Source organism: Bombina bombina, chromosome 2 (assembly GCF_027579735.1).
Source record: "Bombina bombina isolate aBomBom1 chromosome 2, aBomBom1.pri, whole genome shotgun sequence".
NCBI classification, from domain to species: Eukaryota; Metazoa; Chordata; class Amphibia; order Anura; family Bombinatoridae; genus Bombina; species Bombina bombina.
In genome coordinates this window covers 1343033538-1343055154 of record NC_069500.1, presented here as the reverse complement: position 1 = coordinate 1343055154, position 21617 = coordinate 1343033538, and the positions used below count along the sequence as shown (strand labels likewise).

The 21617-nt window shown below is 44.0% G+C and overlaps 1 protein-coding gene across 2 annotated transcripts in view; it reads left to right on the top strand.

Moving 5' to 3' along the window:
- TACC3 (transforming acidic coiled-coil containing protein 3) overlaps window positions 1-19350 on the top strand; it is a 111592-nt gene extending 92242 nt beyond the window's left edge. For both annotated transcript variants that reach the window (XM_053704230.1, XM_053704229.1), the window contains exons 12-15: window positions 16793-16836; window positions 17004-17164; window positions 18512-18618; window positions 19206-19350. In XM_053704230.1, the coding sequence (XP_053560205.1) occupies window positions 16793-16836; window positions 17004-17164; window positions 18512-18618; window positions 19206-19335 (442 nt within the window). In that variant the 3' untranslated portion in view covers window positions 19336-19350. The remainder of the gene's footprint in view (window positions 1-16792; window positions 16837-17003; window positions 17165-18511; window positions 18619-19205) is intronic.
- The last annotated feature ends 2267 nt before the right edge of the window (window positions 19351-21617 follow it).

The following is a 21617-nucleotide window of genomic DNA, read 5'->3' as shown; positions in this document are numbered from 1 at the left end:
ATAATGGCATGGAACAGCAAGGGAAGGAATGGCTGCGAGACAGGCGGCCTTCTACCTTAGAAGAAGCAGCCAAATTGGCCGATGAACATTATGACTCCCGTCTTCACGAACCCATGAACTACCGAGCTCCAGCACGGGTCGAACCTAGAGAGGTTTACCGTGCACCCCCTCGTGCTGAATTCCGAGCCCCGGTGCCCACAGGGCCCGTCCGACACTCAGGACCACACAATAACAGCTCTGAGCGTCCCAGACCGACTTGCCACCGATGCAAGCAACCAGGGCATTTCATGGCTAGCTGCCCCCTTAATACGCACCAGACACCCAGGAATTACAATTACCCCTCTGGGTCCTATCGTCCGGCCCGGGCCCTCTGTGTTAACCAAGAGGCCCCTATGGAGGGATATGTGGGGCCGCTTCACGAGGTGGACCCTGTATATGCTGCCTCAGATAACCGCCAGCACCATCGGCAGAAGGTATGGCTCGAGGGGCGATCTACAGAGGGATTGAGAGACACAGGGGCTACTATCACGCTGGTACAGAGTCATTTGGTGCCAGAGCACAAGCGATCCGGACAGACTGTGGCCGTTAGAGTGGCGGGGGGGGATGTGTACAAAATTCCAACAGCTCAAGTGCATCTTGATTGGGGAGCGGGAAAGGGGGCTGTGAACGTGGGCATAATGGATAATTTACCTGCCGAAGTACTACTGGGCAACGATTTGGGCCCCATGACTTCTGCCTATGCTCCAGTATGCAACAACGAGGCGGACCCAGTGACTACACGGGCCCAAGCCCGGATGGAGCGAGAGCTCTCACCAGTGTGGGAGACACAGGTAAGACCTACCCCGACCTTGCCTGACATGTTAGGCCCCATACCCTGGGACACCCCAGATGCTTTCGAGACAGAGTCTAAGACTGACCCGACTTTACAAAAGTACCGGGAACGAGCAGAGACCGGAGGGGGCGGGGCAGATAACGAAACATTCTTATGGGAAAAAGGGAAAATATACCGCTGGACAGAGAAAAGGGGACAGCGTAGGCGACAGCTGGTAGTGCCCCACAAATACCGTCAAGAAATCCTCAAGATAGGCCACAACATCCCCTTAGCAGGCCACCTAGCCGTAACCCGTACCCTACACCGCATTACTCACACGTTCTTTTGGCCAGGGGTGCACGCTGACGTTAGAACTTACTGTAACACCTGCGATGTGTGTCAACGAGTAGGAAGGCGAGGCGATCACCCTAAAGCCCATCTAGTAAATATGCCCATTGTAGAGGAACCCTTCAGCCGGGTTGCTATTGACCTAGTGGGACCACTGGCTACCCCTAGTCCCTCCGGTAAGCGCTACATTCTTACCGTAGTGGACTACGCTACCAGGTACCCAGAGGCTGTCGCCCTATCCAACATACAAGCGGATACGGTAGCGAATGCACTAGTACAGGTGTTCTCCCGGGTAGGATTTCCAAAAGAAATCCTATCCGACCGAGGCACCCAATTTACGGCTGAATTGACCCAACAACTCTGGCAGGTTTGCAAAATTAAGTCCCTCCTGAGCTCCCCATACCACCCCCAGACGAACGGGCTGTGTGAGAGGTTCAATGGGACCCTCAAGCAAATGCTCAAGACGTTCACTCAGGAATACCGAGACTGGGAACGCTTCCTGCCGCACCTCCTATTTGCTTATCGGGAGGTGCCCCAGGAAACGACAGGGTTCTCTCCCTTCGAGTTGCTCTACGGAAGAAAGGTACGGGGACCCCTAAACCTGATCCGGGAGCACTGGGAGGGAGAGATGGAGGCTGACGGTGTCCCCATTGTGCCATACGTGCTGGAACTCAGGGACCGAATGGAGCAATTAGCCAAATCCGTGCGGGCTAATCTCCAGTTGGCCCAGAGAAGACAGAAAGTATGGTACGATCGGGGGGCCCGAAAGAGAATCTTCACCATAGGACAAAAGGTGTTAGTACTTAAGCCGGTGAAGACAGACAAATTGCAGGCGTCCTGGCAGGGTCCCTACCAGATCGTAGAGAAAAGGGGAGACACCACTTATGTGATAGCTAGCTGCCATGACAACAATCTTAGAAAGACATTCCATGTAAACATGCTCAAGGAATATTTTGAGCGACCAGAGAACGTGACGGCCGTATGTTGTTCCCCTCAGGAAGACCCTGACAGTCTACCCATTCCAGACCTATTAGAAAAGAGTCTCCCCACAGGTATAGTGGCTCAGGTTCAGATAGGAGACCGACTTAGCCCCACTGAAAGGGAGCAGCTCAGCCAACTCCTCCAGTCCAAACACCTCACCTTCTCCCCGAAGCCAGGGTACACTACTTTAACCACCCACCAGGTAGATACTCCGGGACAAGCTCCCTTGCGCCAGGCTCCGTACCGAATCCCCGAAGCAGTTAGGACAGGAATGAAGAAGGAGATCGATGAGATGCTCCAGCTCAGGGTAATTGAGCCCTCCGATAGTCCCTGGGCCTCCCCAGTTGTCTTGGTGCCCAAGAAAGATGGGACCACCCGGTTCTGCGTAGACTATCGGAGGCTCAATGAAAAAACCGTGACGGACGCTTACCCTATGCCCAGGGTAGACGAGCTACTCGATCGTATAGCCAGGGGAAATTACCTGACCACTATTGACCTCTGCAAAGGTTACTGGCAGATTCCCCTGGCCCCGGAGGCTATCCCCAAGTCGGCATTCGTCACCCCATTCGGCTTATATCAGTTTAGGGTAATGCCGTTTGGGATGAAGAATGCCCCAGCTACATTCCAGCGCTTGGTGGATAGGCTCCTGGATGGCTTCCAGAGTTTTGCTTGCGCCTACCTGGACGACATAGCGATCCACAGTGAGTCCTGGGAGGACCACTTAGCTCATGTAGGAATGGTTCTGGATCAGATCCGGGCTGCTGGCCTGACTCTGAAGCCAGAAAAATGCCACTTTGGGATGGCCGAGGTACAGTACCTGGGTCACCGGGTGGGGTGTGGAAAGCAGCGACCAGAGCCGGCCAAGATAGAAGCTGTCGCCAATTGGCCCACCCCCATCACTAAGACTCAGGTCCTAGCCTTCCTGGGCACGGCAGGGTACTATAGACGGTTCGTACCAGACTACAGCACACTTGCCAAACCCCTGACTGACTTGACCAAGAAGAACTTACCTCGACAGGTCCTGTGGTCTCCCCACTGTGAAACGGCTTTCCAGGCTCTCAAAAATGCTCTAACGCTCCTGTCTTGGCGGCCCCAGCCCTTAACAAACGTTTTATCGTCCATACAGATGCTTCCATGTTCGGGCTGGGAGCCGTCCTCAGCCAAGTAGGCGAAGATGGAGGGGAGCATCCAGTTGCCTACATCAGCCGGAAGCTCCTGCCCCGCGAAGTCAGCTATGCAGCGGTCGAAAAGGAGTGTTTGGCTTTGGTGTGGGCATTAAAGAAATTGACTCCCTATTTATATGGTCAGGAGTTCACCCTGGTCACCGACCATAACCCGTTGGTGTGGCTGAACCGGGTCTCTGGAGATAACGGCAGGCTATTACGTTGGAGCTTATCGTTGCAACCCTTCAATTTCACCATTACTTACAGACCTGGGAAACAGAATGGCAACGCCGACGGGTTGTCCAGACAAACCGACCTCAGCCCCGCATAACCAGCGGTCTGGACAGCCTTAGTCTGCCCCGAAAAGGGGTCAGACCGTGTCTGCCAGAGTGTTCCACAGAAAGGGAGCACTGTTACAGAAGCATTAGTTATTTTGTTGTGAAGAGCTTATTTCCCAGCAGCAATGCCTGAACCAGCCAAGCCAGCGCCTAAGAAGGGCTCCAAGAAAACCGTAACAAGTATCATTTCATAAAGAGTTAACTTTTTTCAGCTTTTAGAAACTATTGTCTAATCACCTCTGGAGCCAGACTGCTAATTGATAAGATGAACTTGTAAACTTGTTATCTTAAGTACTGTAATCCTATTGTGGCCTGTCAAAGGACAGTGCTCTCTATCTAAATGTGTGATGGGGGATTTTGTGCTCCCCCCCCCCCCCCTGGGAGTGCCCTGTGTGCATGTAACCTTAATAAAAAGCAGGCTGGGCATCCCAGTCCTGAGTTCTTGTTTGACCCTCAATCGCAGCGTTGACTCGTTTTTGTGGGCAGAAGGGTATCCTAGCTGTACTGCAGCTAAGGGAGATTATTCTATATTTGCGAGACTCATATAGAATACTATGGAAAGCAGCTTCTCCCCTCTTTAGCAATAGGGATCCAGGCTACTAAGCGGTCCATCTCTCAGCGAGACTAAGGGTAACCGTAACAATAAGCATCTAGCTGATGTCCCTGATGTTCAGTCTTTTTTTCAGGCCTTAACCAGAATTAGGCCTTTGTTTAGACCAGTTACTCCTCCATGGACTCTTAATTTAGTTCTCAAGGTTCTTCAAGGGGTTCCGTTTGAACCTATTCATTCCTTAGATATCAAGTTGTTATCTTGGAAGGTTTTATTTTTGGCAGCGATTTCTTCTGCTCGTAGAGTGTCTGAGCTTTCAGCATTACAATGTGTGCCTCCTTACCTTATTTCCCTTGTTAAGTGTATCCAGTCCACGGATCATCCATTACTTATGGGATATTCTCCTTCCCAACAGGAAGTTGCAAGAGGATCACCCACAGCAGAGCTGCTATATAGCTCCTCCCCTAACTGCCATATCCAGTCATTCTCTTGCAAGCCTCAACCTAGATGGAGGTCGTAAGAGGTGTGGTGTTTTATACTTAGTTTATTTCTTCAATCAAAAGTTTATTTTTAAATGGTACCGGAGTGTGCTGTTTATCTCAGGCAGTATTTAGAAGAAGAATCTGCCTGCATTTTCTATGATCTTAGCAGAAGTAACTAAGATCCATGGCTGTTCTCACATATTCTGAGGAGTGAGGTAACTTCAGAGAGGGAATGGAGTGTAGGTTTTCCTGCAATAAGGTATTTTTCTAGGGATGGAATTTGCTAGAAAATGCTGCTTATACCGGATTAATGTAAGTAAAGCCTTAAATGCAGTGATAGCTACTGGTATCAGGCTTATTAATAGAGATGCATACTATTATAAAAATGTAATATAAAACGTTTGCTGGCATGTTAATCGTTTTTATATATGTTTGGTGACAAAACTTATTGGGGCCTAGTTTTTTTCCACATGGCTGGTTTGATTTCTGCCTAGACAGTTTCCTGAAGCTTTCCACTGTTGCAATATGAGTGGGAAGGGCCTATTTTAGTGCTTTTCTGTGCAGCTAAAAATACTGACAGACATTCAGCTTCCCTCTGCATGATACAGGACATCTCTGAAGGGCTCAAAAGGCTTCAAAGTCGTGTTTGAAGAGGGTAACAATCACAGTAGACTGTGGCAGTTGTTGTGACTGTGTTTAAAAAACGTTTGTCATTTATTATTCTGTTTTTGTTATTAAGGGGTTAATCATCCATTTGCAAGTGGGTGCAATGCTCTGCTGACTTGTTACATACACTGTAAAAATTTTGTTAGTGTAACTGCCTTTTATCACTGTTTCAAATTTTGTCAATTTGTTTCTCTTAAAGGCACAGTAACGTTTTTTTATATTGCTTGTTAACTTGCTTTAAAGTGTTTTCCATGCTTGCTAGTCTCATTGCTAGTCTGTACAAACATGTCTGAAACAGAGGATACTTGTTCATTATGTTTAAAAGCCATGGTGGAGCCCCATAGGAGAATGTGTACTAAATGTATTGATTTCACCTTAAACAGTAAAGATCAGTCTTTATCTATAAAAGAATTGTCACCAGAGGGGTCTGTCGAGGGGGAAGTTATGCCGACTAACTCTCCCCACGTGTCGGACCCTTCGCCTCCCGCTCAAGGGATGCACGCTAATATGGTGCCAAGTACATCAGGGACGCCCATAGCGATTACTTTGCAGGACATGGCTGCAATCATGAATAATACCCTGTCAGAGGTATTATCCAGATTGCCTGAATTGAGAGGCAAGCGCGATAGCTCTGGGGTTAGATGAGATACAGAGCGCGTAGATGCTGTAAGAGCCATGTCTGATACTGAGTCACAATATGCAGAACCTGAGGACGGAGAGCTTCAGTCTGTGGGTGACGTCTCTGATTCGGGGAGACCTGATTCAGAGATTTCTAATTTTAAATTTAAGCTTGAGAACCTCTGTGTATTGCTTGGGGAGGTATTAGCTGCTCTGAATGACACTGACACAATTGCAGTGCCAGAGAGATTGTGTAGGCTGGATAAATACTATGCAGTGCCGGTGAGTACTGATGTTTTTCCAATACCTAAAAAGATTACAGAAATTATTAGTAAGGAGTGGGATAGGCCCGGTGTGCCCTTTTCCCCACCTCCTATATTTAGAAAAATGTTTCCAATAGATGCCACTACACGGGACTTATGGCAGACCGTCCCTAAGGTGGAGGGAGCAGTTTCTACTTTAGCAAAGCGTACCACTATCCCGGTTGAGGACAGTTGTGCTTTTTCAGATCCAATGGATAAAAAATTGGAGGGTTACCTTAAGAAAATGTTTATTCAACAAGGTTTTATTTTACAGCCCCTTGCATGCATTGCGCCTGTCACTGCTGCGGCGGCATTCTGGTTTGAGGCCCTGGAATAGGCCATCCATACAGCTCCATTGACTGAAATTTTTGACAAGCTTAGAACTCTTAAGCTAGCTAACTAATTTGTTTCTGATGCCATTGTTCATTTGACTAAACTAACGGCTAAGAATTCCGGATTCGCCATCCAGGCGCGTAGGGCGCTATGGCTCAAATCCACATCAGCTGATGTGACTTCAAAGTCTAAATTACTCAACATTCCTTTCAAGGGGCAGACCTTATTCGGGCCTGGTTTGAAAGAAATTATTTCTGACATTACTGGAGGTAAGGGTCATACCCTTCCTCAGGACAGGGCCAAATCTAAGGCCAAACAGTATAATTTTCGTGCCTTTCGAAATTCCAAGGCAGGTGCAGCATCAACTTCCTCCGCTTCAAAACAAGAGGGAACTTTTGCTCAATCTAAGCAGGCCTGGAAACCTAACCAGTCCTGGAACAAAGGCAAGCAGGCCAGAAAGCCTGCTGCTGCCTCTAAGACAGCATGAAGGAACGGCCCCCTATCCGGCGACGGATCTAGTAAGGGGCAGACTTTTTCTCTTCGCCCAGGCGTGGGCAAGAGATGTTCAGGATCCCTGGGCGTTGGAGATCATATCTCAGGGATAACTTCTGGACTTCAAAGCTTCCCCTCCACAAGGGAGATTTCATCTTTCAAGGCTATCTGCAAATCAGATAAAGAAAGAGGCATTCCTACGCTGTGTGCAAGACCTCCTAGTAATGGGAGTGATCCATCCAGTTCCGCGGACGGAACAAGGACAGGGTTTTTATTCAAATCTGTTTGTGGTTCCCAAAAAAGAGGGAACCTTCAGACCAATTTTGGATCTAAAGATCTTAAACAAATTCCTCAGAGTTCCATCTTTCAAAATGGAAACTATTCGGACCATCCTACCCATGATCCAAGAGGGTCAGTACATGTCCACAGTGGACTTAAAGGATGCCTACCTTCACATACCGATTCACAAAGATCATCATCGGTTCCTAAGGTTTGCCTTTCTAGACAGGCATTACCAATTTGTAGCTCTTCCCTTCGGGTTGGCTACAGCCCCGAGAATCTTTACGAAGGTTCTGGGCTCACTTCTGGCGGTTCTAAGACCGCGAGGCATAGCGGTGGCTCCGTATCTAGACGACATCCTGATACAGGCGTCAAGCTTTCAAATTGCCAAGTCTCATACAGAGATAGTTCTGGCATTTCTGAGATCGCACGGGTGGAAAGTGAACGAGGAAAAGAGTTCTCTATCCCCACTCACAAGAGTCTCCTTCTTAGGGACTTATAGATTCTGTAGAGATGAAAATTTACCTGACTGAGTCCAGGTTATCAAAACTTCTAAATGCTTGCCGTATTCTTCATTCCATGCCGCGCCCTTCGGTGGCTCAGTGTATGGAGGTGATCGGCTTAATGGTAGCGGCAATGGACATAGTGCCATTTGCGCGCCTACATCTCAGACCGCTGCAATTATGCATGCTAAGTCAGTGGAATGGGGATTACACAGATTTGTCCCCTCTGCTAAATCTGGATCAAGAGACCAGAGATTCTCTTCTCTGGTGGTTGTCTCGGGTCCACCTGTCCGAGGGTATGACTTTTCGCAGGCCAGATTGGACAATTGTAACAGATACCAGCCTTCTAGGTTGGGGTGCAGTCTGGAACTCCCTGAAGGCACAGGGATAGTGGACTCAGGAGGAGAAACTCCTTCCGATAAATATTCTGGAGTTAAGAGCAATATTCAATGCTCTTCTGGCTTGGCCTCAGTTAGCAACACTGAGGTTCATCAGATTTCAGTCGCACAATATCACGACTGTGGCTTACATCAACCATCAAGGGGGAACCTGGAGTTCCCTAGCGATGTTAGAAGTCTCAAAAATAATTCGCTGGGCAGAGACTCACTCTTGCCACCTGTCAGCAATCCATATCCCAGGCGTGGAGAACTGGGAGGCGGTTTTTCTAAGTCGTCAGACTTTTCACCCGGGGGAGTGGGAACTCCATCCGGAGGTGTTTGCTCAGTTGATTCATCGTTGGGGCAAACCAGAGTTGGATCTCATGGCGTCTCGCCAGAACGCCAAGCTTCCTTGTTACGAATCCAGGTCCAGGGACCCAGAAGCAACGCTGATAGATGCTCTAGCAGCGCCTTGGTTCTTCAACCTGGCTTAGGTGTTTCCACAGTTTCCTCTGCTCCCTCGACTGATTGCCAAAATGAAACAGGAGAGAGCATCGGTGATTCTAATAGCCCCTGCGTGGCCACGCAGGACCTGGTATGCAGACCTAGTGGACATGTCATCCTTTCCACCATGGACTCTGCCTCTAAGACAGGACCTTCTGATACAAGGTCCTTTCAATCATCCAAATCTAATTTCTCTGAGACTGACTGCATGGAGATTGAACGCTTGATTCTATCAAAGCGTGGCTTCTCCGAGTCAGTCATTGATACCTTAATACAGGCACGAAAGCCTGTTACCAGGAAAATCTATCACAAGATATGGCGTACATATCTTTACTGGTGTGAATCTAAGAATTACTCATGGAGTAAGGTTAGGATTCCTAGGATATTGTCCTTTCTCCAAGAGGGTTTGGACAAAGGATTATCAGCTAGTTCCTTAAAGGGACAGATTTCTGCTCTGTCTATTCTTTTGCACAAGCGTCTGGCAGAAGTTCCAGACGTCCAGGCATTTCGTCAGGCTTTGGTTAGAATTAAGCCTGTGTTTAAACCTGTTGCTCCCCCATGGAGCTCAATCTTGGTTCTTCAAGGAGTTCCGTTTGAACCCCTTCATTCCATTGATATTAAGCTTTTATCTTGGAAAGTTCTGTTTTTGATGGCTATTTCCTCAGCTCGGAGAGTCTCTGAGCTATCTGCCTTACAATGTGATTCTCCTTATCTGATTTTTCATGCAGATACGGTAGTTCTGCTTACCAAACCTGGGTTTTTACCTAAGGTGGTTTCTGACAAGAATATCAATCAAGAGATTGTTGTTCCATCATTGTGTCCCAATCCTTCTTCAAAGAAGGAACGTCTTTTACATAATCTGGACGTAGTCCGTGTCTTGAAGTTTTACTTACAAGCTACTAAAGATTTTCATCAAACATCTTCCCTGTTTGTCGTTTATTCTGGACAGAGGAGAAGTGAAAAAGCTTCGGCAACCTCTTTCCTTTTGGCTTCGGAGTATTATACGCCTAGCCTATGAGACTGCTGGACAGCAGCACCCTGAAAAAATTACAGCTCATTCTACTAGAGCTGTGGCTTCCACCTGGGCCTTTAAAAAGGAGGCCTCTGAACAGATTTGCAAGGCCGCAACTTGGTCTTCGCTTCACACTTTTTCAAAATTTTACAAATTTGACACTTTTGCTTCTTCGGAGGCTGTTTTTGGGAGACAGGTTCTTCAGGCAGTGGTTCCTTCCGCTTAATCCCTGCCTTGTCCCTCCCATCATCCGTGTACTTTAGCTTTGGTATTGGTATCCCATAAGTAATGGATGATCCGTGGACTGGATACACTTAACAAGAAAAAAACATAATTTATGCTTACCTGATAACTTTATTTCTCTTGTAGTGTATCCAGTCCACGGCCCGCCCTGTCATTTTAAGGCAGGTCTAAAATTTAATTAAACTACAGTCACCACTGCACCCTATGGTTTCTCCTTTCTCTGTTTGCTTCGGTCGAATGACTGGATATGGCAGGGGAGGAGCTATATAGCAGCTCTGCTGTGGGTGATCCTCTTGCAACTTCCTGTTGGGAAGGAGAATATCCCATAAGTAATGGATGATCCGTGGACTGGATACACTACAAGAGAAATAAATTTATCAGGTAAGCATAAATTGTTTTTTCATGCGGATAAGGTTGTCATACGTATGAAATTTGGATTTCTTCCCAAGGTTGTTTCTGATCGGAACATTAATCGGGAAATTGTTGTACCTTCCTTGTGTCCTAATCCTTCTAAGAAGGAGAGGCTCTTACACTATTTGGATGTAGTTCGTGCTTTAAAGTTTTATTTACAGGCGACTAAAGACTTTCGCCAGTTTTCCTCTTTGTTTGTGGTATTTTCAGACAAACTTATGGGACAGAAAGCTACGGCTGTTTCTTTCTTTTTGGCTCAAGAGTATTATACGCTTTGGCTTATGAAACTGCTGGACAACAGCCTCCTGAGAGGATTACGGCTCATTCCACTAGGGCTATTGCTTTCTCATGGGCATTCAAAAATTAAGCTTCTGTGGAACAGATTTGCAAGGCTGCAACTTGGTCTTCTCTTCACACTTGTAAAATTTTTAAATTTGTAAAATTTTGTATCGGCTGAGGCGGCTTTTGGGAGAAAGGTTCTTCATGCAGTGCTGCCTTCCGTTTAGGTGTCCTGTCTTGTCCCTCCCGTATCATCCGTGTACTCTAGCTTGGGTATTGGATCCCATAATTAATGAAGGTGATCTGTGGACTCGTCGTGGCTTTAAGAAGAAAAGAAAAATGTATGCTTACCTGATAAATTTATTTCTTCTTGGACACGATGAGTCCACGGCCCGCCCTGTTATTTTTAGACAGGATGTTTTTTTTTATTGTAAACTTCAGTCACCTCTGCACCTTGGCTTTTCCTTTCTCTTCCTAACTTTGGTTGAATGACTGCAGTGGGAGGGAAGGGAGGAGCTATTTAACAGCTCTGCTGTGGTACTCTTTGCCTCTTTCTGCTGACCAGGAAGGGAATATCCCATAAGTAATGAAGATGATCCGTGGACTCATCGTATCCAAGAAGAAATAAATTTATCAAGTAAGCATACATTTTCTTTTTGATGTATCAGGCTGAAAACCATCCTATTCGTCAGCTAAAATTATAAGGAACCTGAGTAGACCTTTCTTAGGGTAATATTTCAGTGTGCCAATTAGGCACCTTAGGATAACTGATTAAGGTATATACTATACTCTATCTCATAAGAATGCAAAGAAAAGGATATAAAGTGTCTTAATCTTTGAAATTGCAAGTTTATCCAGTCCTGGATTTTTTTTTCTTGGTCCTTTTTGATATCTTGTTTCCTCTAGGTCTCTGCTGCTGGAGGGGGAAAGGCTGGTGTGTTTCTCTGCCTTTTTCTGTTTACTGTCTGCCAGTGAGAACGCTGAGGTTGCGGGAGGTCTGCTTGTTTCTTTATTGATGGAGTGCTTTTCTCTTGCAAGCGAGGTAGTGTAGGTGGTGGGAGGCCTAGTGCCCTGCAGAACTCCTAGGTCTTCTGTGCTTCTGTATGTTATGATCGTGTTATCCTTGTTGACTTTAAGGCTGAAGGGGTAGCTCTATCTATAAGGGATTTTGTGCTCTCGTAAGTGTTCAGTCAAGAACTTTGCTTCTCGGCGGTTGGAGAGAGTCATTTGACTCGGATCAGCATAAATTTGGATAGATCTCCCTTCAAAGAGGATGGGTGTGGCCTTTCTGGCTGCTAGGGCTATGAGCTCTTTGTCTTGATATTTATGGAATTTTAGGACTATATCCCTAGGTGGGTCAGTCTTTGGGTCTGGGTCTCAGTGCCCTATGTGCTCTTTCTAGTTGATATGTTGTTGCCGAAGGATCGTTTGTTAGATGCTGGAACAATTTCTGTAAGTAATGTGGGATTAGATCTCCTGTCACTGTTTCAGGCACACCACAAATTCGCAAGTTCTGCCTTCTACCCCTATTGTCCAAGTCTTCTGACTTTTTTTTTTTTTTTTTTAAATTTTCAAAAGAGCTTTATTTTGATAAACAATACATACACGGCATAAATGAAATGTGCACATATTACTTCAAGGCTTGTTACAATAAAATGCTTCATCACATTAGTCCAGTGTACAAACTGTATAAAGGTGCGAGGCTTGATTATAAGCAGTCTTTGCAACACTTGATGACACATGTTATGATCAGTGTATGCCTTAATTGATCACAATTTTCTTGCTATGTAGACCACTCTCGGGTCTGCAACAGATACACATATGTACAGTATTGGGGGTATATAGCAGTGAGGGGGGGGGAGCTAGGGGTAGGAAAAGCAAACAATTAAAGTATAACATTTTAAGGATAGTGAATTGATCCCAATTTTCTAACTATATAGACCACTTTTGGGTCCGTGACAGATAGACATTATGAACAGTGTTGGGAATATATGGAAGTGAGGGGGAGAGCTAGGGGTAAGGAAGGCAAAGTAAGCATAACCATTGTAGTATAATACTTTGACCCCAATTTTCTGACTATATAGACCACACTTGGGTCTGTGACAGATACATTCATGAACATTATTGGGCGTTATGTAGAGGTGAGGAAGAGTGTTATGGGTAGGGAAAACAAACAATTTAAATATAACAGTTTTAGTATGGTGAGAGACATTGGGCATATTCAGACAATATTGGACTTATAAATATTAAAACTGAGACACAGATAAGCAGGAGATGAAGCTTATTGTAGAGTGAGTGTAATTTATGTGGGTTATAAGAGTTATTAGTAGTGATAGTGAAACATTCTTGCTACAGTATGACTCGTAGTATAAAGCTTGTGTACCCCATCAAAAGGACTATGCCCTGCTTTGCTCAAGAGTAAGCTTGATATATGTCTGAGACTACCGTCTTAAAGAGGAATTAATACGAGAGACATAAAAAGTGTTAGTCAAAGTTATGTAGTGCTATCGCTTTTTCGTGATGGCCAGTTAAATTGGGTAACAGAGAGCTTATAGTAACATAACAGTTAGGGGACTAAGTATGGGCAAGCTGGTTCTAAGAAGCGTTTGGTTTAGAATGTCACTTTCGATGTTTACATAATCTATTCTTCCCTTCAGCTTCCCCGGCCAAGGGTCACATATCAGGGAGCATATGTAAATTAGACTTCTGTGCCTTGTTTGCTTTCTAAGGTGCTGTGAACCAAAAAAATGTATTATTTAAAGGTATGATGTGCCCCTCGGTGCCTTACAACACAATAAGATATAATAATTATAACATAGGAATAGTTTACCGGAAGCAGTAGTCTCCTTCAGCGATGTTACGTACGCCCTGAGGAGCACATACGCTCATTAATAGTAACTTGCTGAGCATGAGAATAAGAAACTGAAAATACTACAAAACACAACCAAACATTGCTATCCTCAGATTGCTGATGATTACCCGACATAACTTTAGCAGAGAAATGAACGCTAATTAAACTGTAGAACGTAGAACTAGCGCCACAATGAAACATGTCTCAACATTGTCATTGACACCACTGCAAAGCATATGATAATATTGTCAGAGTTCCAATTATCGGCACGTCAGCAGTATAATGTCTGTAAAGGGCGTCCTCAGGTTACCCCTCTCCTGTCTTCGGGATATGTCCCTCCCTATGAAGGTATATGTCTTGCCGTGAGGTAACTTGTGTTGTAGTCAGCTTGTTGCCGCCTCTGTGGGATTCATCACGATTATATTTGCAGGTAAGAAGCATGTCTGTCAATTGGTGGTACTTTTTTGGGTGGGCCCCCCCAGCCCTTTGTATTAAGACAGCTTGAGCCGGCATTTTCCTCCTCTTTTGCTGATTGGTCCGGTTATATGTTAGTGTACGGTTCCTTGGTTTCATGCTCAGCATGATCGGTTCTCCCTTGGCTATTATAGTCATATCTGACAGCTCCACATGCTTCCCTATAGCCGGCGGCCAGTGCTCTGGAGACCTTGGTTGCAGTTCTATGCTGTGAGTGCTTCTGAATGTATTGGGGGGTGGTAGATTACACTGTGAGCCGCGCGGTTCCCTATGGGTTTGTAGTCAGCACCAGTCTGCGCCTTGCAGGGCTCTACTTCCAGTGAATCCGTCGTGAGTGCTGCGATTTCATTCTCAAAGTTTAAACGCTTTAATAAGTAATCATACGGAGCTCTATCAATTAGCTTGTGCATGATGATATCAAACTTTGCAAAAAGATCTCCATCTTGCGTCGGGCAGCTCTCATCCGCCATGCCTGTCATGTTTCGCTAAGTAAAGTTCTCTATTCCTCGCTGCAAGAGTCTTAATGCTGCTCGGTAGTAGAGATCAGTGGATTAGCTTAAGGTCTTCTCAGTGATGGGTTTTGAAGAGGTTCAGTAAGTCGGCTTTCCTGACAGCACTGATGACCCGGCTCTTCCCGGGGGGGAGGTGGGTACCTAATAGTAGGCCGCCGCCTTAGGCCTTAATGTTCCGATCCGATGCCCCAGTATCAAACAACAGCTAAGAAAATAAAAAATTGGGTCACAATTAGCTGGACTGTGACACCGTTGTAAAATGTATACTTAATATAGCTGCTGAAAATGAATAATCGTCGGATTATCAAAGATTTCCCTGGAGCATTCAGAATGTGCGTCCTATCCATTACGCTGCACGGACACGCCCCCCGTCTTCTGACTTTTTTAAGCTGTTGTATTTGTATGTCTTGGATAGAGAGGCATCTAGAGTGTTAATCCACTATGTTAGTAACATCATTAGACTGTTCCATTTATTCAATCCTTTCGCTAAGTTCAGTGATGTCCTTTTTGACTTCTGCTAAACCATCTTTTAAAATCTTTCCTACTTGCTGTAGTAGAGTATTAAAGTCTTCTTTTGATGCGAGTGAGGTGAGATCCGCACTGGTTAACGGTGCTTCAACTTCTATGTCGCGGTCTGTGGATTTTTGGACAAGTGTTGGTTCTTCTTGTTCAGAGTCTATTTCTTGCTCTTGTGATGTACTCAGGACTTTGAAATAAGTGTTTAATTTGGTTGCTGTTGTAGGGATATTTTTGTGTTTTGTCCCCTTTGTGCTGTTTCCTAGCCGCCATGATGTCGTCGTCATTTAGGGACGTCGGTATGAGGTGCAGTTGTAGCTGAGCAAATCCTCTTAATTTTTTAGTGTGCTTGTACTCGCCTTGGTATTCGTTGGTGGAGTTAATTATAGTTATAAAAGTCCTCTTGTAGTCCTGAGGGGCCTCTATCCGCTGTTTTGTCTGCAGCTGTACTTAGGATTAAGGCGCTACAAAACTATAAACCTATCAAGTAAGGGATTCTTTGCAGGGGTGTTACTTATACAGTCTCTATAGGCCTGTTCGCGTTTGCGGCCTAAAACCTTTTATTTCCCACTCTTAGCAGATATTTATTTGTTATAGATTCTCAAGCGTGTGGGGACAGTGTTTTCTGTTTTCCTTGTTAATGCGTTAGTTACCCCTTACCTTTTTAATGTGCTCAGTTCGCGCTCTTTTACGGGCTGCTGTATCTCAAGGTGCCGGTCTGTTTCCTGAGGCTGTCTCTTTATGTGCTGTGTCGGATTATCAGTGCCTCTGGTAGACGTGATGGGGTTATTTTCTGTGGTTTTGGAGTAGTTTTACATGCGTATGCTTATTCCCTAGTTAAAGTCGGTACGGAGTTCCAACTAAGTGCGACTGTCCATGTCGGCAGTTGACTCCGCCCCCTTCTGCTGAGAATATTAATCAGATTGTTGTACCTTCATTGTGTCTTAATTGAAAATCTTATAAAGATAGATTACATAATTTAGATGTGGTCATGGCATTGAAAATTACGGCTACCAAAGACTTTAGTCAGTCAAGTTTTTGTATTCAGGAAAACGTAACGTCTAGAAGGCTACTTTGGTGTCTGGATTCTTGGTTGAAGAGTTTGATTCACAAGGCTTTCTTTGAGGCAGGACAGCTACCGCCGACCAGAATTAGTTTATTCTACCAATTCAGTTTTTCTTCCATGGCTCTGAAGAATGAGGCGGCAACCTGGTCTTCCTTGCATACGTTTCACTAACTTTACCACGGTTCTTGTCTTGGCAGAGACCACTCTTGGTATGAATGTTCTTCAGGTGGTTGATAACTTGGTGCCTGTCTTAACTTTTTGTCCCATCCATTTTATTTTTTGTGGACTCCACAGCTTGGGTATTAGTTCCCATGAGTAAGGTCTTGTGGACTCTTACCACCAGAGAGAGTGCAAGAGACAATCCCCCCCCCCCCCCTCTTTTTTTTTTTTTTTTTTTAACTGGTGGTGGCAGTTTTAGTGTGCACATAAAGCTCTGGTGTAGTGTCTTTGCCTCCTCCTGGTGTCCAGGTGATGTACTTCCCAAAAGTAAGGTCTTGTGCACTCACTAAGAAAAATGACTTTATCATGCAAGAATAAATTGTTTCCTGTTAGGTTGAGTATAAATTCTGGCTGCTGTAACCTAATTTTTTTTTTTTTATGGTGTTAGAACAATGCTTAATTTTAACACCTACAAAAATTACTAATTTGTCAACTTTAATTTTATTCCCCTTCTGTAAACAGGAAAATAATTGCTGAGTTTGAGGGAACAATAACGCAGATGATAGGTAATTATTTATAAAAAAAAAATGATTTTGATTTGCTAAACCAGCAGATCCATGGGCAATGTTTTGCATGCTGTATGACTTGAAAGAGTAACCTTCCCAATGTCTTTATACTAAGCAAATGGCTGTGTAGTAATTATTAAATTGAGATAAATGCATCTTTGTTTTAGAGGACTCTCAGAGACAGAAGGAACTGGCAAAACTAGAAGTAAACAAAGTATTACAAGAAAAACAGCAAGTACAGATAGATCTAAACTCCATGGAGAAATCCTTTTCCGAACTCTTCAAAAGATTTGAAAAGCAGAAAGATGTTCTGGATGGCTACCGTAAGGTATAAAGATTTGGTTCCTTTAAAACACAAACACTGTCACAAATTTATTCAACCAGTGGCACATACAGATCATGCATTACCTACGTTGTAATAAGGCAGTTGGGATAGTATATTGCATAAATAAATAGAGAAGCGCCCAACCTGGGAACGAACAATGGCATAATAGCTTGTTCTATAGCTAGTTACCACCCTAGAAGCAGCCTCTTTTTGCTCAATATGTGCCTTTCACAGAATAACTTTCCTGTAGCATATCAGTCTGATCCTGACTTAGGGACAGTCTACCATAGAATTGTTAGTTTTAAAAGATAGATAATCCCTTTATTACCCATTCCCCAGTTTTGCATAGCCAACAGTTATATTAATATACTTTTTACCTCTGATTACCTTGTATCTAGGAACCTTCTTCCAGCCCCCTGATCACATGACTGTGTGACTGTTTATTATATTGTTTTGCATTTAGCATTGTGTTGTGCTAAATCTTAAATAACCCCCTGTGCCTGAACACAGTGTTATCTATATGGCCCACGTGTACTTTCTGTCTTTGTGTTGAAAAGAGATTTAAAAAGCATGTGATAAGAGGCAGCCCTCAAAGGCTTAGAAATTAGCATATTTCTGTCTAGGTTTAGTTTCATCTATGGACACAAGTGAAAAAAGCAAATTTGATGATAAAAGTAAGTTGGAAAGTTGATTAAAATTAAGTCCTATTTGAATAATGGAAGTTTAATTTATACTAGACTGTCCCTTTTAACAGTGCAGTCCGGCCCAGAAATACCAGGCAATCCCTCTCTGAACGAGAAACGGCAAAACCCCAGACGTATGTATCGGCCTATTGTGGGCCTCGTCAGTGAGGTGCAGCCATATCCCTCAAGGCACACTGATGCAGGAGTCCAGACGTGGACCCATTGCTCACTTAGGGAGACGTCCCGAAGTGTCATAATTTGCATAAATAAAGAGGAGCACTCTAACTGGGAACAAACAATATCATAATAGCTTGTTCCATGGCTAGTTACCACCCAAGAAGCAGCCTCTTTTTGCTCAATATGTGCCTTTCACAGAGAAGAACTTTCTCTCGTTCAGAGAGGGATTGTCTGATATTTTGGGGTTGGACTGTACTGTGAAGTCAGGATCAGATTGATATGCTTCAGGAAAGTTCTTCTCTGTGAAAGGCACATGTTGCGCAAAAAGAGGCTGCTTCTTGGGTGGTAACTAGCCATAGAACAAGAACTATTATGCTTTTGTTTGTTCCCAGGTTGAGCACTTCTCTCTTATTTATGGGATAGTATATTAGTTTATATCAATACTTGCATGTGTTAGACATTTTAATAATTATATTGTTTACCTCCTCAGAATGAGGAAGCTCTGAAAAAATGTGTAGAAGATTATCTTGCACGAATAAAAAAGGAGGAACAACGCTATCAAGCATTGAAGGCTCATGCAGAAGAAAAATTAAACCGGTACGTCACAAGCTCTCCCCTCCCTGCACATCTACATATAACTGCAAATCCACAAGCAGTATTTGCAACTGGGATTCAGCTATGCAAGGCTTAACAGCTGTGCAATCTGCAGTGTTAAAGGGATACTAAACCCAGATTTTTTTTCTTTAATGATTCAGATAGAGCATGCAACTTTCTAATTCACTCTGTTTTATTCTCTTGCTATCTTTATTTGAAAAGCAGGAATGTAAAGCTTAGGGTCCTGGCCATTTTTGGGTCAGCACCTGGGTTGTGCTTGCTGATTGGTGGGTAAATGTAGCCACCTATAAGCAAGTGCTCTCTTTGGTGAAAAGCAGGAATGTAAAGCTTAGTAGCCATTTTAGGCTCAGCAAATAGATCGCAAGAGAATGAAGAAAAATTCATAACAGGCGAAAATGAGAGTTGCTTAAAATTGCATGCTCTGACTCATGAAAGAAACATTGGATTTAATATCCCTTTTTAATGAATCAGTATGTAAAGACTTCAAAATGTATTTTATCATCTAACCTGCATATTTAGTTTTTTGCTGACTTTGGGGGGGGGCTTGCTAATTTTTATCTTTTCTGTAGAGCCAATGAGGAGATTGCCCAAGTACGCAGCAAAGCAAAGAGTGAAGCCACTGCACTACAGGCTATGTTGCGGAAAGAACAAATGAGGGTCCAGTCACTGGAGAGAGCTCTTGAGCAAAAGGTAAGATGACAAGGCCAATATGTTTTTCTCTTCTAAGGTGTATCCAGTCCACGGGTTCATCCATTACTTGTGGGATATTCTCCTTCCCAACAGGAAGTTGCAAAGAGGACACCCACTCTATATAGCTCCTCCCCTAACCCCCACCCCAGTCATTCTCTTTGCAACTCTCGACAAGATAGGAAGTATAAAGAGATATGTGGTGATTTAGTGTAGTTTTGCCTTCAATCAAGAGTTTATTTTCAAACGGTACCGGCGTTGTACTGTTTTACTCTCAGGCAGAAATTATAAGAAGATTTCTACCTGGAGGTTGATGATCTTAGCGGTTTGTAACTAAGGTCCATTACTGTTCTCACACATAACTGAAGAGTATGGGATAACTTCAGTTGGCGAAACGGTCTGCAGATTACCTGCTTTGAGGTATGTTCAGTATTTTTATTTCTAGAGAGAGTAAGTTCTAGATGCTGACAGATCCTTGTGTATATTGAGGTAAGCCAGATGCAGTGATTGTATAACGACTGGGATCATGCTTACAAAGTGGGATAATGCTCATGTTAATGCTCATACTAAGTGGTGACAAAACGTTTACATGTTGCACAAATGGGACGTTTTTTGTCTCTGAGGTGATAAGTCTTTAGTTGGGGCCTAATTTCTCCAACATAGTTGTGTCCGGTCCACGGCGTCATCCTTACTTGTGGGATATTCTCTTCCCCAACAGGAAATGGCAAAGAGCCCAGCAAAGCTGGTCATATGATCCCTCCTAGGCTCCGCCTACCCCAGTCATTCTCTTTGCCGTTGCACAGGCAACATCTCCACGGAGATGGCTAAGAGTTTTTTGGTGTTTAAATGTAGTTTTTATTCTTCAATCAAGTGTTTGTTATTTTAAAATAGTGCTGGTATGTACTATTTACTCTGAAACAGAAAAGAGAAGAAGATTTCTGTTTGTAAGAGGAAGATGATTTTAGCAAACGTTACTAAAATCGATTGCTGTTTCCACACAGGACTGTTGAGATGAAGTAACTTCAGTTGGGGGAAGCAGTTGGCAGACTTTTCTGCCTGAGGTATGACTGGCCACATTTCTAACAAGACTTTGTAATGCTGGAAGGCTGTCATTTTCCCTATGGGGACCGGTAAGCCATTTTCTTAGATTAAGTAAAAGAATAAAGGCTTTATAAGGGCTTAAAAAACTGGTAGACATTTTTCTGGGCTAAAACGATTACTTTGCTAAGCATATTTGACAGATTATAGCTCTTTATAGTTATTATAATCTTGGGGATTGTTGTTAAAAAAACGGCAGGCACTGTATGGACACCTTTTTCAGATGGGGGCCTTCTCTAGTCATAGGCAGAGCCTCATTTTCGCGCCACTAATACGCAGTTGTTTTTGGAAGGCAAGGCATGCAGATGCATGTGTGAGGAGCTAAGATCCACTGAAAAAGCTTATAGAAGGCGTCATTTGGTATCGTATTCCCCTCTGGGCTTGGTTGGGTCTCAGCAAAGCAGATTCCTGGGACTGTATAGGGGTTAAATGTAAAAACGGCTCCGGTTCCGTTATTTTAAGGGTTAAAGCTTTCAAATTTGGTGTGCAATACTTTTAAGGCTTTAAGACACTGGTGAAATTTTGGTGAATTTTGAACAATTGCTTCATACTTTTTCGCATATTCAGTAATAAAGTGTGTTCTGTTTAAAATTTAAAGTGACAGTAACGGTTTTATTTTAAAACTTTTTTTGTGCTTTGTTGACAAGTTTAAGCCTGTTTAACATGTCTGAACCATCAGATAAACGATGTTCTATATGTATGAAAGCCAATGTGTCTCCCCATTTAAATATATGTGATAATTGTGACATGGTGTCCAAACAAAGTAGGGACAATGATGCCACAGATAATAATAGTGCCCAAGATGATTCTTCAGATGAGGGGAGTAAGCATGGTACTGCATCACCCCCTTCTGTGTCTACACCAGTTTTGCCCACACAAGAGGCCCCTAGTACATCTAGTGCGCCAATACTTATTACTATGCAACAATTAACGGCTGTTATGGATAATTCTATTGCAAATATTTTATCTAAAATGCCTACTTATCAAAGAAAGCGCGATTGCTCTGTTTTAAACACTGAAGAGCAAGAGGACGCTGATAACGTTTCTGACATACCCTCACACCAATCTGAAGGGGCCAGGAGGGAGGTTTTGTCTGAGGGAGAAATTTCAGATTCAGGAAAAATTTCTCAACAAGCTGAACCTGATGTTGTAACATTTAAATTTAAATTAGAACATCTCCGCGCACTGCTTAAGGA